Source organism: Halichoerus grypus, chromosome 9 (genome assembly GCF_964656455.1).
Source record: "Halichoerus grypus chromosome 9, mHalGry1.hap1.1, whole genome shotgun sequence".
NCBI lineage: Eukaryota > Metazoa > Chordata > Mammalia > Carnivora > Phocidae > Halichoerus > Halichoerus grypus.
This window is the reverse complement of record NC_135720.1, coordinates 35,930,047-35,949,889: the sequence shown is the minus strand read 5'-3', so window position 1 is coordinate 35,949,889 and position 19,843 is coordinate 35,930,047. Positions and strand designations below refer to the sequence as shown.

Below are 19,843 nucleotides of genomic sequence, written 5' to 3'. Positions count from 1 at the left end.
ACGCAGGGCTCGATCCCAAGAGCCTAAGATCATGACTTGATCTGAAATCAAGAGTCAGACACTTAATCGACTGAGCCACCCAGACACCCCCAGCTCACTTTTTATTTTCCAACATTCACAAAAGTAGAGAGAATAGTATAGAGAATTTTCATCTGAGAGCTTGAAAATTATCAACATTTTTGAAAACTTGTTTCATCTAATCACCATCTCACAACACATACAACCCACTTCTGCTTCCCCTGAGTATTTTAAAGAAAATTTACAGGAAAGCTCTCAAGTGTCTGAACACAAAAGCTGAGATCTTGGACCACTGGCAATCTAAGTAAGAAGCCCTCTGACGCACTCCCTAAAAGACATTAAGAACACCTTAACTATAACAAGTTCTTTGAACCCAGAAGTTACTTAACCTAGAGGTGGAGCTTGGCACTCTGGAACTTAGTAAAATTTGTTCTTAGAATCTCTCATCAATATTCAACTTGGACATTCATCCGTCCATGTAACAGCTTTCAGAATTATTTCTAACAACTACTGGGGTTATTCCTAACAGGGTTAAGATTTCAAGGATTCTATCCAGAAGTAAATTCTTTTAGGTTCTTATCAATTCATTCCTAAAACTTATGGGAAAAGAGGACCAGGGAAAGAGGCTCTACTTATTGTAGTTTAGGCTACAGATCTAGGCATTGTCTCCCCATTCTGGAATAAAAATGACTAGAAATCAAAAAGAAAATATGCAGGATAAGTAGAAAGGATGCAAAGTGCTCACATGCATGGAAGTAAGCAGACCAGTGTTTATTTAGAACAGAACATGTCCGGGGCGCCTGTGTGGCTCAGTCAGTTAAGCTTCAGACTCTTGGTTTCGGCTCAGGTCATGATCTCATGATCTCATGATCTCATGGACTGTGGGACTGAGTCCCAGGTTGGGAGCAAGGAGTCTGCTTGAAAGATTCTATCCCTCTGCCCCTCCCCCCACTCCCTCGCTCATTCTCTTTCTTTCTCCTCCTCTCTCTCAAAAAAACCCAGACACATCCATGCTCCTTTCTTCCCCCTCCAAAATGTCACTATTTGCCTGTGGCTATAGTTATTGATATTAATCTGTAAGTAAAGAGTAATAAGGGGCACCTGGGTAGCTCAGTCGTTAAGCATCTGCCTTTGGCTCAGGTCATGATCCCAGGGTCCTGGGATAGAGCCCCGCATCGGGTTCCCTGCTGGGTGGAAGCCTGCTTCTCCCTCTCCCACTCCCCCTGCTTGTGTTCCCTCTCTCATTGTGTCTCTCTCTGTCAAATAAATAAATAAAATCTTAAAAACAAAAAAGTAATAAAAGCACAAGGGACCCACTTATGGACTCTGAGTAACATGCATAGTATACTCATGGGTCAAGGTGATAAACAGACCTAATAAGCAACCAAGCAAAGTAGTCAAATGTTACCAGTTGCAAAATAAAATATCTAAGTACTTAAAATCACCTTTAATATCTTTACCTTGCCCATTTTATACTCCTTTTCCAAAACTCATGTAATATGCTTACCTGTATACCATTCTCCCATCCCACTGCCAGTCCTATCAGATTAGGAAATGATATAATTAAGATGATAGATTCTATGGTATTAACTGGTTTTAAGGTATCTAAAGCCTCTTGAAGATCTTGAAAGCTAGAAGGAATGCTTATCAAACATAATTCTGTAACATTACAGGACATTTTCAGTTAACTCAAGAGACACTGCAAGATTTTTAAAATAAATTTCAAAATGAACAAAAGAATCCAATTATAACACAGAAATGTATAATGACACACAATAAATGCAAGAAATTTATATTATAGATGTTCCCACTCCCTGTATTAGTGCAATAAAAGGTACTTTATTGGTACTACATAAAATTATTGGGCAGAGAGGAAAATTACAGGATACTGTAAAACTGAAGAAAATGAGGCAATCTCTAAATGTTGACAATTATTACCACATGCTATTGGTATTGCTGTAAACAATGATTCATTTGAAATAAATAATTTTCCTGCAAATATTACTGCATGTTATTCCCCATATCTACCTTATTTCTTTCCCTTGTATACCCCCAGTTCTCAAAACTTAAGCCCGATTCAAAGGCATAGTTCCCTGCTTTGCTGAAGGAGAGTAAAAGTTCTGTCTATGGAAAGAAAGTGCCTCTATAATTATGGTCATTAGTTATCTAGCATCACTAGAAAATGAACTATTCTGGTCAAATAAACTAATAACCCTTTAACTGAAAGCAAAACTGTTCTGGACAAGGACAAATCCTTTCGTTGAAAGCATTCTTGATCTCAAGTACATAGAACTATAATGTTAAATATTTCAATTAATTTCAAGATATTTCAATTTATTTTTAGGTATTTCACATTCCTAATCATATACCTCAAATGTACACCCATAGAAGTACAAATCTATGTATCTATTTTCAAAAAGATTGAAAAAATTTAAAATAAGGTGGCTTCTCATGATGAGCATGAAATTGAAGGGGAAATAAAGTAAAAAAGGTAGAAAATTTAGGTATATGGGAAGTGGGAGTGGGGACAAAAACTTAAAAAATAAAATGTTATTACTAAGTATGAAGTGGTTATGAAAAAACACAAGGATTTTGGAGCTTTCCTAGATTATCACCCATATGTAAATATCAAGTTGCCTCAAGATCTCTTGAGCTGGCAAAAGAAGCCTACACTAAAAATCTCAGGAGTTATTGAGAATGACAAGCAATGGGGCTTGAAACAAATTTAACAAAACCAATATCTTCACAACAAGATGTATTTATGTTCATAAGCTTCAGCTATGTGAATAACTTTCTCATCCCCAACTGATGAGGGATAGAAGCAGAAAAATGTTCATCTTTAGCCCAGAAAGTTGACCTATAGCCTTCATAGTTGTGACAAGGATCAAATCTGCACTGGTTGCTACATTCTTACAGGGTCTCAGGACTGCCTGTATCTCTCACTGATAGTTAATACTGAACTGAATGACAAACACCAGAGAAATCTTGCAACAGTAGTTTCATGACTACCAGTGGAAATTCGAAGAAAACATTTATGATCTAATATGCCCACTCCGCATGTCTCCTCCCTCTTGAGCACTAAGCATATAACCACCAACTTCATACAGCAAAAGTGTAGCTCTTTCTGCCCAAGGGTCCTGAGACTGTGCTAGTTAAATAAACTAAGTTGCACCATACAAGGCTCAAGAATTCTTTCTTGACCATTATGCTCCACCACCATGCAAATCAACCACTGTTCTTTTTCACTCCCCTTTCACCACCCCTAGACCCAAGTTCAGGAGTCAAAGTCCATGGGAAAAATACCGAAATATACCAAAATGTACCATTCAAAATGAGTTGTGATGGGAACAGCCATCTTCCAGTAATTCGCCAAAATGATCAAACAAAGGGAAAAAGGAAAGACACCCACTGTTATGTTCTCTAGCCTTTTAGAAAACATGGAGTTCTTCCTTTGGCGACATACATGCAAATCTATAAGAAAGGTGACATTGTAAACATCAAGGGGATGGGAACTGTTCAAAAAGGAAAGCCCCCACAGATGTTACCATGGCAAAACTGGAAGAGTTGACAGTATTACCCAGAATGCTGTTGGCATTGCTGTAAACAAATAAGGGCAAGATTCTTGCCAAGAGAATTCATGTATTGAGCATATTAAACATTCGAAGAGCCAAAATAGCTTCTTGAAGCGTGTGAAGGAAAATGATCAGAAAAAGAAGGAAGCCAAAGAGAAAGGTATTTGGGTTCAATTGAAGCATCAGTCTGCTCCACCCAGAAAAGCACATTTTGTAAGAACGAATGGACAGGAACCTGAGCTGTTGGAACCTATTCCCTATGAATTCATGGCATGATAAGTGTAAAAAAATTCTAAGCAGAAACACAACAAAAATCAGGCAATATTCCAGGTCTCCTGGAGAGTAACCAAAAGAAAACATAAACTCAGGTTTGCTTTTCTTTGTAGTGCCTTGTGGCCAAAATACTGGCAGAGGGAGCCGCCCTTAAAATACTCTCATATATTTTCAGAGTATCATTTCTCCAAAAGATTATGTTACTGCTCACTTATTAGCATAAAAATTGTATAGATCCACTCCCCTCCATGAAACAAATCTAGGAAAAAAAAAAATAAGGTCCACATTTCCTTTTTACAATTAAAGGTTACCTTTTGTCAAATTTTAAAACAAAAGAAATGCTCTCAAAGTTCTCACTCTCTTTTTCTCCAAATAAATACATATTTATTTTTAAATAAATTATCAATTTATAAAAACCTTTAAAACTTTAGACATTATTTCATGTAACTCCATAGCTAGAACCATGAGCCTTCTGAACGGACAAGAACATTTTTGTACATAGGCTATCTGATTAAATCAAAATATTTATGAGATGGTTATAATTATACACTATTGTTCATATGCTACTTCCATAAAGTATAATAATACTTTTTTATTTCCTGATTTGAAATTCAGGTTGTATTACAGTTGGCCAGAATGAAAATAAATGAAGATATTAAAAATGAAGAAAGCTATTGCCTGAGTCACCTAACACATACTAAAAAAGTTAGGTTTCAGAATGTGGGTGTGTTTTTTCTTAACCTAGGTAAGGGATACACAGGTATTTTCTGTTGTTGTTCTTTAAATTCTTCTTATGCATTTTTCACTATATGTATGTATGGTACATTTCTCAATGAACTTTTTTTTTAAACTGAAGGATATAGTTCCAAACTTTGGGGGCTGTCTCTGCCTTTACCAGTAATCTCTCTCAATCTTCCAAATGGCCAATTTCAAAACTAGTTTCTTAAATACTCTATTTCTTTACATAGAAGATATTAAATAAAAAACACACAGCCGTAAAGATACTAAACAAAGAACACAGTGGCCACATAGTCTGGCAGGTCTGACAACTGTTAAAGAGTCCTTATTAAAGGTAGTGATATTTCTTAAAAATCAATGTACAACCAGAAACTAGATAATAGAGAATTAGACATGAAGCTCCTGCCTCCAGTATATTAAAAAATTCTTAAGGGCAGGACTGCATCTTATTCACAGCCTTTAGCACACAGTTTCACACTTAATATTTGTGGAACTAAATGACCCCTAATGTGGTTATTACTGTGTAGGGACTACAGTACCTACCCATCATTTTCTAAACTAAATGTAAGATCTCTATTTGCAAAATAGGAAAAATTATTTCACTGTTGGGTTTCAATGAAATGCAAGTCCAGGATATGTGGCTACAAATGTGCAAGGGTATGATTTTCTTTTCATGTTTACAAAATGGGTTTGCATACAACACAATCTCTACTGTTTCATTAATAAAAATATTAATACTTTTTAAGAAATGAAGTAATAAATAATAAGACATCACTCTACCTATCTATAATATGTGTAGTTGGCAATACATATTTTACAAGGATCTGCTTAGTAATATTCTTTGTTCTTTAATATAAGATTTCTCTCACAAGAGGAACCTTAGGTCAGGTCTAGCCTGTTATATTCTCTAACTTTCTCTGGATGAGAGGCAATTTACCCAGTGGTAGATACCGAGGTTAATACCTAGTAACTATTAGTGGCAAACTTAAAGAGGAAACCTGAGATTTGACCTACTTTGCCTCACCTTCTCTTCTTCATCTTCCAAAGGAGGATACTGGTTTTGAGCCAAAAACAAGTAATTCAGTGTGTAGCTTTGTGTACTAGGCCACAAAGTGAAACTATCTGCCCTGGAACTGCTGCTATTTTGGATTTTCTTAGTTTTGTTCTCCCTTCTTTCTGTCTGTGTGTCTGTCTCTCTAAGAGGCTTATGTGGTAAAAGCAACCTGGGGCTGCCTTTATCCCGTCCCATTTGAAGAAGATCAAATAGCAGGGCTCAGGGTTCCTTAGGCCTGCTTCTAGTCTAGCGAAAATGCGCTCTCAAGATCACTTATCAGGTCAGTTCACAAAACTGAAAGGTGTATATACAGCCAGAGCCAAAGGCAATACATCCAAGCTTTTGCCTGGATATTCTCTATGCATGTTGTGCCCCTGGAGATGTCAGATACAGAATAGAAACTCAGTGGAAAATTCAACTGAGGTCCTGATCTTTTCCATATTTACCATGACTTCAACATTAAAAAAAAGTGCCAAAAAAAACTTGGTAAGGACTTTGATGGCTATTTTCAAAAATTAAATTTGCCTGTTTTTCACAATATTCTATTTAAGGAAAAGAAAAAGCTAAGCTAGAAAATAAGGAATAAGGCTTTCAAAATCATTAGCATTTTTAATCATTATTATTTCAATCATTATTATATCTTCTCTCTTGTAAGGAGACTATTCCGTCCTCATATATTACCTCTCCAATATCCAACAACACAAGGGCAATTAGTATAGATGCCATCAGATCTATTATCTGCATATCTTTAAATCATTACAAAATGAAATAAACATATAACTAATATTTTTGCCTCGTTAGACATCTTTGATATGCTTATTTTTCTAAATAAATCTTATAACAAATACTTCACGTATCCTTATATTAATTCCATTTTTTCTCTCCTTTCCCATTCCTATCCCCCTTCCACTACTAACTCTCCCTTCTTTTCTCTCCTCTCTTCATGTTCCCTTGTCTGTGCCGCAGAAGAGTACCACAGAAACTCGAGGGCACTGCTTAAGCCTCCTAGGTTTGCTGACCTCAAGTTTAGAAATCCAATTCTAGAAATTTGGTAATCACCTATTATGTATACTTTCATCCCAATTCTAAATTCAAAGACCAAATTAGACAAGAGTTCAGTGCTAAGGAGATGACAAAGTTATTAGCCACTAATAAACTACTATAGTATCTGAAAGTACATGTGAACAAACGGGGCTGAGATTCAGGTTCTATGCAAGCATGAGGTTAAACAATCAGCATTTTGGATTGTTCCAGAATGACAAGGCAATGAAAAAGTTCTGAGGTATTTACAATTTTATAAACTTTCTTCAGGACAAAACATGTTTAAAATTTGTCATGCAGGATGCTTTGCTGTCCTGCCACACTCACATCAGCTGAGTGAGCTCTTAGCCAAGCCACTGGAAAAGGGAAAGAGAAGAGAGCCCTACGGACATCTGAGATCACATGTGTTACTCTCTCCCATTTTTGTTAAAATTCTGCAAAGGTTTTCAAACAGTTCCCCTCCTTGCACAGGTAATAAGCTAGCTTTTCTTTTAAAAGCCATACATAACCCGTATGCCAGAATTACTAAATCCAGAAAATTAACACAGATGCATACTTAATAAGAAAACAATTAGCCTGAGGCAGGTGGAAAACAACAAAAAAGTCAGAAATATTCTAGACTGTCACTACATCACTTGTTTTTCAAGTTTTGATTTCGTTTTAGCTTGTCATTATGTAACCTACCTTTCAAGCTTCATTTACATGCCACCATACACACCCCTCTTCCTCATATAGCCAAAATGAACTTTTTAGTTTCTCAAATCCTTCAGGTTTTTGGTCTTCATTCAACACTTCTACATATGTGATCCCTCACCTATTACACTTATCTCTTCCTCAGAGTAACTCCACATCATCTCCGTTAATACCTTAGACTGCATAAAATACTCTGTCCGCTTGCACAGTATTTTTATTAAGCCTCATGTAATAATTTTTTTAACAGAAGATCCCCACTGCATTTTGGAAAGTAAGAAAGTTTTTACAATGCCTAGAAGACTGCCCGACAAATAATATAAATCAATAATAATCTGGCTACAAGTATTAAGACTCTGTCCACAAACCAACTCTCCACCTACCCTATTCCTTACTCCTATTACTCACCCAGTTTCAACTCCATAGCTCTCTGCAAGCTGGTTTCTCTTCCCGGAATGGAACCGACTATTATCTACTTCTCTTTCAGGTCAGGCAATAAGATGTCAGGAAAAGATCAATTGACTTATTACTCCTCCCACTCCCAGGAGATTTCATAATTACGTCTTTCGCTGTTGTTTCCTCCAATAGAGTGCCAGGTCTTCACAGAAGGGATCTTCTGTTCTACTTGCCAACGTCCAGTTTATCTCTATACCTACAGCACCTAGAGCAACAGCTGATAAACAGGAGGTTCTCAAAAGTGGGGAAAGGAAAGGAGGGGGGAATGGGGTCGATATAGATTGTTTTCCTCAAGGAACTTATCAGCCCTTTCAACAAGTAATTTAAGTAATCTGTGGTTTTAAACCCGTATATCTGTGACGTGTGTGTGTGTGTGTGTGTGGCATTAAGAGGATTATCGAGGCTCAAAAGAATTTCAGGAAGTAAAGAACCCATACCAAAAATGATTTGGACATTTTGTTGTTGTTGAAAAGTCGACTGCACGAAACAAATAGTGTAAGTTTTAATTAAGCGAAGTAATAGTGAGAAGGACAAATTCAGAAGTCCTAGGAAACCCCACCTACCCAGCACAGGGCCTGGAAAGTATTTAGAATTTAAATTAGTGCGTTGAAGTCATGCCTCCCTATTCTAAAAACATAGTAATCCTGGCGGTTCGCCACATTCCTTACAAAAGTTTTACTCTTTTCCCGCCGCCTTCATTCACCTCGCAAAGGCCGCCCGCGGCGCTCGGCACTGCGTCCCCACACCCAGCAGAGGGCAGTGGGCCTCCGCGATGGCCTCACACGGAACGCGCCGCTGAGCCCGGGCGGGTCTCCGCTCGGAATTCGTGTGGAGAAGCGCTAAAGTCTATTACACAGCGACAAGCTAGAGTCCTCGCTCATATGACACTTAGAGTACAGTCCCTACGGCCACTCAGTCCCGCCGACCTCAAGCCGGGCAGCATCCCCTTCCGCTCCCCCCCAGACCTTCTTCCGCTTTCCGCTGCCTTCTTCCGCTCCCCCTGGGCTCTCTTCCTCTTACCCGGGGCCTCCCTTTCGTTCCGCCCGTGCGTTCCCCCGTCTCGGGTCCTCGTCCCCTTTCCCGGCCTCTTTACGTCGCCCGCATCTCCTCTTCTCCCGGCGCCCTTTCCAGTTCTCCAGCGGGCACGCCTGATTCCGGAAATCCTGCCCCGTCGCCGAGCGCCCCGGTTCTCCCGCGCTGTGGCGGGCCTGTGCGGGCCTGCCCTTGGGTCGTGAGCGAACCCGGGATGAATGGACCTGCTTCGCGTTAAGGGCGTTAAGGACTGGCTGGTCCAGCGAAGCTTATAGACTCCATTTATTTTTCAGGCTCCCTCTGTACGTGGGAAGAGTGGAGGGAGAAGAAAGCCAGGTTAGGGAATTTTGAAAGAGAAGGGGAGAGGAAGGTACCAAAAGCTGTTACTTCTTGAACATCTTTTCTGCGTTATTGAACGGGGAAAGTATTTGTCTTTTTTTTTTTTTCCTAACGAGTGCTCAACATATGCCCTGCGTGTGATACGATTTTTATAAAGCTTAGCAGGCTTAGAATTCTGTGCCAATAGCTATCCTATGGAGCCAACAGGACTCTCTTCGGAAGACAACTGGAAAGGAATGCCATTTTCCACTAGGATTGGGATCGCTTTGTCAAAAAGGGGGAACAGAAGGTAGATCTTAGTAAATAAGGGAATAGTCTGGTGGGAGGAACAGAAAGTGCCAAGAAAGGGAGATGATAAGCAAGTTTTAGGCTATGGAGATGTGGATAGTAGGGAAGAATTGGGAACCAAGTTTGGACCGATGAGAAGAAGTCCAAATATTGAAAGTATTTAATTCCAATTTAATATGAAATGAGCAGCCATTACACTGTTGAGCAGGAAATTCACTTGATTAAATGATGATTTGGGAGAATTAGTTTGTAGAGTGGGGGTAACTAGATGTATTGTTTATGCCATAAATTTGTACGTGGTTATATGGTACTGCACAAGTTCTGTGTATTGGGTGTATGGGACTGTGGCTTTCCAAGGTTGGCAGCTGTGGCTAAGAGGTTTGGCCTTTAACATTTTTGTGTAGATTCCCTGATGGTATGTATCTTTTTTTTCCCCCATCCCCCCACCCCCCTCCCCTCTAGAACCCTCAGTTTGTTTCTCAGAGTCCATAGTCTCATGATTTTCTTAAGTTCAAACAAAGTGTGTGTTTACGGATGATACTATCTCATGCCTTATCTTTCTGCCAAGCAGAAAGTTACTTAGTTACTTGCTAGTTCTCAGAATTTACCAACAAGTTGAGGAGATACAATGTTTTGTTTTTTTTTAAGGATTTTTATTTATTTTTTGACAGAGAGAGACACAGCGAGAGAGGGAACACAAGCTGGGGGAGTGGGAGAGGGAGAGGGAGAAGCAGGCTTCCCGCGGAGCAGGGAGTCCGATGCGGGGCTCGATCCCAGGACCCTGGGATCATGACCTGAGCCGAAGGCAGACGCTTAACGACTGAGCCACCCAGGCGCCCCAGAGATACAATGTTTTAAAAGTTTTTAGAATACACACGCTATCAAAAGAGGTCCAAAGCACCTTAGGGATTTGGAGGAGGGAAAAGAGGTTGGCAACTAGTGAAAACTCAAGGAAGGTGGCCCCAAAAGAGGGCATTTATGCATTTTCAGTACTATGACTAATATGCTAACAGATAAAACAGCATTTCTTTTTTATAATTGTGCTTAAGTAGTGCCTTTTTACCCATAGCTATGCGAGTGTAATAGGAGAGAATGGGAATTTGCAATGAGGTGTCTGGTGTCAGGTAGTGTAACGGAACCAACATGAGTTCTCTCTTTGGTGAATCAGAAACTGCACAGGTTGACAAAGAAAACTTTTATTTACAGCAAATGAGATCGTGGGGAATGGCTTCCAAAACCGTGACTCCCTGAGAGCGGCTGAATGAATTCCTTTTGTTTAGGGTTAGAAGGAATATTTAGATACGGAAGCCTTGTCATCCTATGTACAGGCAGGCATACGGTCATGCATAGCCTAAGGAAACATGCCTATGTATACATTATGTGTTATGCAGAGGAGGCTGAGGCTCCTCCTTGGGTGGAGATTTTAGTATTATAATGAGGTAAAGATCATTGTAGGTCATTCTAGAGGCCACTCCATGGTGCATCTGTGTAGGCACAAGTCAGATTTAGCTTAGATGGTCTGGGGGGTCTGGGCAAGTGGGATGGCAGGAGGTCTTGTCTGGGCAGTCCCCATCCCCTGGGGAGTAGTGTTGGGTTTCCTTTGCCTGAGTCAAAAATAAAGCTGGAAAGAAGAGCTTAGGGGAAAATATAAGACAAAAGTAAGTAAGTATGAGCAAGTGGGCAGTAAAGGCCAGGTTTTGGGGCCAAGCCCATATATTGGAACCTATTTTGAGGTTAAACTACAAAAAAAGAAGTTAAAGTTTAGTGAGTACAAGCAGGTGGGAGCTGGGAGGGCTGAGACCAAAATATCTGGTACTTGCTTCCCATATCCTGTAGAAAGAGGGAAAGTTTTTCTATTTCAAGACCTAGTCTTTCTCATTTCTTTTCTAGTAGCATTCTGATTACTCATCTGTATGTATAGCATTTCAGTGCACTTGCACATACAACCTAGTGTCAAAATACCTTTTACTATAATAATGGTTGTGCCAAACCACAAACTAAAAGGTAGTGCACTGTAATATTAGCAGGTCGTACCTAGTTATTTTTTAACTGCTGGCTCAATAAACAAATATTGGATGACAATTTCTTTAAACATTTGCTTTTTCATAAAATACATATCCAGGTATTCTCCGCCTCCTTCACTTGACTGTTAAACTGCTTTCTTCCTTTTACTCCATATCATGTTATAGTGAAAACTTTTCAATACAGATATCACCCACTATCTAAAAGTTACCATTAGGGGCACCTGGGTGGCTCAGTCGTTAAGCATCTGCCTTCAGCTCAGGTCATGATCCGAGGGTCCTGGGATCGAGCCCCGCATTGGGCTCCCTTCTCCGTGGGAAGCCTGCTTCTCCCTCTCCCACTCCCCCTGCTTGTGTTCCCTCTCTCACTGTGTCTCTGTCAAATAAATAAATAAAATCTTTAAAAAAAATAATAAAAGTTACCATTAAACCTTTCATAAGCCAAAATGGCATAAAGCAAAGAAGAAATTACTATTAATTTATGGGAAATTTTTTGAGCAACCCCAGACCCAAAAAGTAACCTCTCTTGGGCTTTTTTGATACCTAGAATACATCTTATTAACAGATGCACAAAATAAATTAAGATAAAGCACATGATGAGGGATAGGAGCAGAAAAATGTTCACCTTTAGCCCAGAAGGTTGACCTATAGTCTGCATAGTTCTCATAAGGATCAAATACTTACTGGTTGCTACATTCTTAAAAGGCCTCATGACTACCTGAACATCTCACTGATAGTTTGTTCATAGCGATTTTCATCCAAGGAATGCCTCTGGTCCCTTTGACACTAGAAACCTCTGACATACCCTGCGTGGGATGCCACCTGGGAATTGGGGGTGGGGGATTTTCTTGGTAAAGCACCTTCCTCTCTCAGTCCCCAAGGATTCTCTCTTGGGATGCCTTTTAACCTGCTGGAAACAAGTCAGATTGCTAGATTTAAGGAAAAATAAGACTCATCTTCTATAGCACTGTATGACCTCAATACTCCTTAGGAGACAAGGAACAATGGCCCATTAAGCTTCAGTATGATCTATCAGTTAGATTTCTTCTACAGGAAACAGGGCAAATGGACTGAGGTACTCTGTATGCAGGCATTCATGACCCTAAATCAGGATCCCGACCTATGGGCCTCTTGCCGAATGTGTTTGGCCACTACCAAGCTACTAAACCCCCTTCCAACATTGGATGATGATTATCTAAATAGGCCTCCTCCTCCTCCTAATAGACCCAGGTTGCCAAAGGAATCACAGGCCATCCCTAATGAAGGGGATGCTGACTTTCTCACTGTTCCTTCTCCTAATAGACCCAGGTAACTCTTGTTGTATGTGGGGGCTTCTCCCTCATTCTTTTCCCAGGTTAATGGCTATGATAATTGGAGTCAGTTGTCTGTGGTTAGGCTACCTCAGGACAGGGACCTTAAGGAATATTCCCAAGCAGCTGTTGAAACTCCTTTGGTTTCAGGGAAGTTCCCTGTCTCTTCTGGTCTGACATGGAATGCCTATTTTCACCTTTTGTTGGTGGGGAAAAAAACAAACTTATCTGTTCATCTGTCTGAGCTGATAAGCTTTAGGATGATGAGTCCTCTTTATCCGCCCTGTGGCCTTTCATCCACTTGCAGCCTTGCTGGCCACACCTCACCTCTTCTGCCTCGGGTTCCTCCTCCTGTTTCTGCACCACCATGGGTATGGCCCGTATAACGGCTCCTAGACCATCCTCAGTGCCTCCAGCACCATCAGCTCCTACTCTTCCTACCCTCACTATCAAGGAGTGAGAAGCACCCCTCCTTAGACTTAAACTGACCACTTCAGATTTCCCCATCAATGCCCCAGGTAAAAATTGACAGTGGGGAATAAATTAATTGAATTTTGGCAGATACAGGTGCAACATATTCTATATTAAAGCTAATTTGAGTTTGTTGGTTTCATTAAGATAGACATATCTTTGGAGTTGTCAACATTAAGTATAAAACTTTCATCAAGGTTTACTAAAGGTCAAATAGGCTTGTGCTATCTCTTAAAATTTGTCAACAAAATATGACGTAAAATGGTGGTTAATTTTGTCTGTCTCAAAGTTTTCATGGGTAATTGTTAAAATAGCTTTCAAAATCTTCAGTGGCCTGAAACTTGGCAGTTTTACTTGGATGATGGATTGGATTGAACTCACTGGCTGTCTCACTCTTCCAAATGAGATAAGATACTGAAACACTGATTATTGAACATAAGGTTTATCTGTTTTTGGCTTCTTATTGAAGAGAAACTGAGGCTACTTGGGTCTGTTGGTAAACATGCTTTATGCTTTATTAAAAGATTATACTATGGAAAAACATGTTTTTAGAAATTATTAAATGTATTTATAAATTTGCCAATCTAAAGAATTCTGGCGTTATTTTCAGTTCACAATTGGTTACTATTTAATTTTCACTGGAGACTAAGGATTCTAAGAGTTAAAATTCTGGTAAATGTAATTAAGACTGATGGAAATAAGGAAAGCACTCTGTATGTAGGACAGTAGGAGATACATAAGAAAGATATAAGAAATTACAATATATTTTGTTGAAGGAAAAAAAGTAATTTTGTCCTAGAATGAGACTGGTTGTTTGGAAAGAAAGGGCTTAGGACAAAATCTGAATGCAAAAGAAAGTTGTAGCAAGTTTGTGAAGGAAAGCTTTAGAAAAGAATTTTATGTATGGTCAGGACTAAGGTTGAAATGAATGGATTTTAAAAGTACACTGGTATAAGATTGAGATTCTGCTTTTCTCTCTCTGTTAAAAAGACAAAAGTTTTTCTTGGATTATTGGTCTGCTCTTCATAAGAAAACGTAAACAAAGTTTGGGGTTCTTTTTTTTTTTCTCTTTTCTTTCTGCCCAGAAAACCAAAGCTTCTGTATTTTGTTTTTATCAGGTCTTTGATTACTTAAGAAAGTTAAAACTTCTCAATGTTAAAGGAGCTAAGTTTTACTAACAACTATATAACTTCCTGTAGAATTCCTTATTGCCATCTTGGTTAAATACTAATATTAAATTTATAATGATCTGTAATTCTATTTAGGCATGTGCTTTAAAACTTTCTGACGTTTTTAACGAATTTCCTGAGATTTAAATGGCAAATGAAGTCTTTGTGACTAATTAGGCTTGTTTATTTGGTATGTAAAGTTACTTGGAAAGCACTGTCAAACCAGTGATGATATCCCTTGGGTTATATTGTATGGGTAAATGCTATAACTATTCAAGAAAATATATGAAATTTTTGAAGTTTTAATATGTCCTAATATAAGGTCATCACTTAATATTCTGATTATTGAAGTGTTATGTATCATAGAAATAACTGGATTTCCTTGTCAGCTACATTATAATGAACTCTCATATCAGATCTTTAACCATGTCCACTTCCAAGGTTTTTTGTCATTTATACTTATTGTTCTGATGCTCTTACAAAATGAATTTTGTCTTCAAGGAGATTCATGCAAAGGACTTTTTATTGACAAATACAGGTATTTGATATCTTTAAGCTCATAAAACTGAACTGGATAAAAATTTCCAGAACTAATGGGAAAGCTGCATTTAAGCTGAACAAAAATTAATAACATGGGACTAAATGAATTGAGAAAGATGATTATAGTTTTTATGACTCTTGTTTGAAACATTGCTCGTTCTCTAATGTATGTTCTTTCAGATTAAGGAAGTTTTCTCTTAAGATATCTGTGACTTATGCAAATATGATAAAATATTCCTTTGCAAACAAATCGAAACATCTAACCTTTCTCCCTACCTGAACCCTCCAGAATTCAGAAACTCTCAGTAGGTTTCCGTGGCAATTATAATTATTTGCGTAATTTTGATGAGAACCTATTCTCCTTGTAACAGGACACCATTTGGAAACATTGGTTATATTACTTTGACTGGAATGTCATATTTGAGAGGGACATGCATAGACTCAGATATGACCAGACAGCTTTAAGGAATTAGGGTTGACTTTATGGAGCCAATAGAGCCCCCTTGGAAATGTTAGCCTGATACCTTGCTTACAGAGTTCCCAGCAGCCTTACCAGGTGAGTAAAGAATGTCACTTCCTGGCAAGTGCAGGAACCTCAGGATATTTGGGGGACCTGGAAAAGAGCAATACACCCAAATCTACTGGTATTGCCGACAAGTCTAACGACAAGTATTTGGCTTGGCTCTGGCCTTGAGAGGCTATTGAAAGTTCAGTCAATACAAATTTCCAGCAAAGCAGATTTTAAAGGATCTATATGATCAACCACTATTCTTGCTGACCTTATGTAAATAATTAGGCCAAGTTTGTTAAAACTGGACTTGTTTTACAGACAAATTAGTCTTGATTTGGCTATCTTTGGAAATAAAGGTAAATTTAGAAAGAAAAATTATTTTTCAATAATGTATTCTTATGAATGTTAGATTCTAGTTTTGATTAATTGTCATAAATGTTTGCCTAAGCTAGACAACTTGAGGTAAACTTCAGAGAGATTGCCATAATAACTCATATATAGACAATCTTCCTGCTTGTTACTCTGTGGAGATAATAAAAGGAACCCCATGGACATGATTATTTAAACAGCTGGACAGGGGCTCCTGGGTGGCTCAGTCGGTTAAGCGTCTGCCTTCCGCTCAGGTCATGATCCCAGGGTCCTGGGATCGAGCCCCGCATCGGGCTCCCTGCTCCGTGGGAAACCTGCTTCTCCCTCTCCCAGTCCCCCTGCTTGTGGTCCCTATCCCTCTGTGTCTCTCTCTGTCAAATAAATAAATAAAATCTTTAAAAAAAAAGTTTTAAACAGCTGGACAATGAGATGGACTCCCCAACAATTGTGTAACTCAGCTGTCACCTTGATCAATTCTATGTGGCTGGAATAAAAAGTTGCTCCTTAAAATCCAGAACATACCCCACTCCGTGGGGTTAACTATGGACTTACGGAAATAATAGTTGGCCCCACCCTCCTTATAATTGGATTGGATAATACACTTGGGGATGCCCTTTTCTCCTGGGACAAATCATCTCCCACTTGCCTGTGATTCCTTGTAATTAAGATATTAAGATTAGACATCACACAAAGAAGGCTTCTTAATGGTTTTATCCCTTAGCCATATTTGTCCTGGGAGTCACTGTCTATCGATGTAAAATTACAAGTAGAGGCTTTAGCCAAGCATACAGTGGCCACCTTTAACCAAACCCAAAATGAAGTCACCCACAAATTCGAAAAGTGGCCCTCTAAAACCTAATGACCCTTGATATCCTAACTGCAAGTCAAAGAAAAAGTTATTATGCTAATATTGAGACTATGTTGTGTATATATCCCAGATGACTGCTAATGTATCCAAAGTTTTAGCACACATGCACACCACATCTAAATGGTAACTTTTTACAGCAGAAATGTAATGTTTTATTTAGTGTTACAACTTTGGTCTTTCTGATTCATACAGAAGAAACTCAACCAAGAAGAAATTCTTCTTCAGTTTTAACCATAATTTTAAGATTTGCCTACTGGGATGATAACTTTTTAAATTTTATAGTAAGCTCCCATTCAATAGAATTAGACTGTCACCTGAGAAATTTAGTTGAGAGTTGACTACTCACTCAATGAACATTCTGTTTGCATAAAGCATTTGCTCCAGTATGGAAACAGTAGGGTCAATATTTTATCTATAAAGACATGTTGGGAATCAATCTTTAAATTTTAAACTGTAGCTGTCAACAAGTTAATTATTTCAGAATTACCTGTTGAGCAATCAACTACTAAAGCGAAGCCTTATTTCAATATGATTTTAGGGTCTTTCAGGTCCTAAGAGGCCCTGTCCTGGGCACTGAGAATTCAATGGTGGACAAAGATATGATTGCAGTTGTCTAGGAGGAGGGCATGACAAACTGAAGCAAATAGTCAAAATATGATTACTGTGGAGAAAGAAGAAATAGAGAGGGATTTTTTCCCTGTACATTTTAGTTTATTTTAATTGTCAGTAAATAGATGAACATGAAGGTTAGGATGACAAAACAAATAATTTTCCTTTCAACATCTACCTGAATTCCCAATGAATAAACTACACACAAAGTTTTACTTAATGATTTATAAACATAAGAAAAGTAACTGTTTACTGAGCACCTACTATATACCAAAGTGACATACATGAACTCTAATTGGTGACAGGACCAAAGTGGGCAATTGCTGTTTTTCATACAAACTTGAGTTTCAGCCTTCACTCCCCCACCCCCAATCACCTTGCCACCTCGGAGTCTCCACTGTATGGAAATCATCTCAGCACATCTCAAGGGAGGTGTCACTGATTTCATTTTATAGATGAGGAAACTGAGATTAGGTGGTTAAATAAATTGCCAAAGGCCTCACAGCTTCTAAATGCAAAAGTTATAACTTGAACCCAAATCCTGTGGGTTATCTTCTTTACAGTGCTTCAATAATTACGTTTCTCTTTTGTATCTATACTGAATACTGAGCTATATTTAAAAAAAAAAAAAAAACTTCCTCCATTTGGTTTCTTATACCATTTTTAGAGCTTCTTCTACCTCATTTTTTTTCTTTACTCAGATTTATGTCTGAGTGAAAAAGAAGAAAGGGTATTTTAAGACAGCCAGCAAACATTTCTGACTGCGTGGCTACACAGTCAGGCTGATGTAGAGGTGAGGAGTGAGAGAGCAGAGTGTTCAAAACTGATATTCCCAGTGTTAGGTTCAGTATTCTTAATTCCTGTTTTATATTCCCCGTGCAGGTCCCGGGCCAGTTGGTCCTCAAATTCCTTTCTTCGTCTGGCTCTGTTTTGCAGACGAATGAACTCCACTGCCAGTTGGTGCATTGCCAGCGTGGGACAGCAGAGAGAAACTGCAGTCTGAGAGGAAGTGGCTAGACGTGCTCTGCTCCATCTCCCTGATGGCGGCGCCTTGACTGGCAGCAGTTGTGTTTCTTAATGGCACTCCAGCTCCGGAAGGGTGACCTGGCCCCTGTGCTCTGACAGTGCTGCCTCTACCTTTTGTCCCTTCAGGCTGAGATGGGGGAACTAGTGGTTGGCCATTGTTGCTAGCCTCCGGATGGCCTGGCTGTCCTGTTGGGCTTCTTAGTTTTTCATCTCCTGTGTAACCATTCCCCCGCAATAAAGTCCTGCTGTTTTAAAAATTCAGGTGGTTTTTCATATGCTATCATTTTTATGTGGAACATTAAAAAAAAAACAAATGAATAAACAAAGAAAAAGCAGAAACAGACTCATAAATACAGAGAACCAGCTGATGGTGGGCAAAGGGGAAGGGGAGGGTGGGCAAAACAGGTGAAGGGGAGTGGGAGATATAGGCTTCCAGTTATGGAATGAGTAAGGCAAGGGCTAAATGCACAGCATAGTCCATGGTACTATAATATAGTCCATGGTATTATAATAGTATTGTATGGTAACTGACGGTAGCTACTACACTTGGGGTGAGCGTAGCATAACAGAGTTGTTGAATCACTATGCTGTACACCCGAAACTGATGAAACATTGTGTGTCAACTCTATTTCAATTTTAAAAAATAAATAAATAATTCAGGTAGTTTTTGTTTTCCTGATTGGATCTTGACATTTACCCAAAACACTTTATACTTCATTATAAAGATCTGTGCACTTGTGATTATATATTTAATAAATACACATTTAATAAATATACTTCATGCACTTGTGAGTGTATATTTAATAAATGTCTCCTTAGCCAAACTCTGTGTTTCATGAGGGCAGAGACCATGCCTGTCTCCTTCACCCCTGTATTACAGTAATTGCCAGGTGAGAGGTATTTAATACTTATTTGTGGGATGAATGAATGGATGAATAAGATGAGTCATAAAGTTTTTCTTTCCTCAAAGCACCTGTCACCTCCTCACTTCTTATTCTTGCCCTGAAATAACAAGGTAAAATAACAACAAAACAAACTAGTTCTTCTGTACTTACTGACACATCCTCATGTCATTCAGGAAAAGTCAACTCACCCACAAAAATCAAGTAACATCTGCCCAAATGATTAAAATAAAAGTGGAACACTTTTAAGTACCAAAGAACAAGAGAAAAACTTTGTGAAACCAACTTGAGAAGCCGATAGTGGGAAGTTAAACCTGATGTGGCTTTATAGAACCAGAGAAAACCAAGTGAGCACTAAACCAGCTTTAACTGGAAACTTGTTCTTTTCTGTCATCTTTTTCTGCCAAATGGTTTGAATTTGAGTGAATCATAGCAATGACTCAAATGTTTTGGAAGGCATTACTATTTATCAAAGTCAGTAGGAGAGAAGGGAGAATTTATTTTGAGATTTCAGAAATCTTAAAAGATGTATTAATTTGTAAGAGT

General features: G+C 38.7%; 1 protein-coding gene and 2 long non-coding RNA genes across 9 annotated transcripts in view; 1 reads left to right on the top strand and 2 right to left on the bottom strand.

The window, feature by feature from the left end:
* Positions 1–8,991, bottom strand: part of ECHDC1 (ethylmalonyl-CoA decarboxylase 1) — a 68,093-nt gene extending 59,102 nt beyond the window's left edge. For 2 of the 7 annotated variants that reach the window (XR_013441119.1, XM_036085492.2), the window contains exon 1: positions 7,795–8,444. Coding sequence is in view for 3 of the 7 variants with exons in the window: in XM_036085492.2 (XP_035941385.1) it covers positions 7,795–7,810 (16 nt within the window). In the remaining 4 variants the exon portion in view is untranslated. Of the gene's footprint in view, positions 1–7,794; positions 8,445–8,510; positions 8,693–8,862 lie in introns of those variants that run through there. The other 5 variants (XM_078054770.1, XM_036085485.2, XM_036085486.2 and 2 more) reach the window with 5 other exon arrangements.
* A 373-nt stretch (positions 8,992–9,364) lies between these two features.
* Positions 9,365–18,656, top strand: LOC144379044 (uncharacterized). The gene is made up of 2 exons (XR_013441120.1): positions 9,365–9,502; positions 18,306–18,656. It is a non-coding gene; the product is annotated as an uncharacterized LOC144379044 (long non-coding RNA).
* On the bottom strand, positions 17,580–19,503 carry LOC144379045 (uncharacterized). Its single transcript, XR_013441122.1, has 2 exons — positions 19,451–19,503; positions 17,580–18,672 (listed from the first exon to the last, which is right to left on the bottom strand). It is a non-coding gene; the product is annotated as an uncharacterized LOC144379045 (long non-coding RNA).
* Between the last annotated feature and the right edge of the window lie 340 nt (positions 19,504–19,843).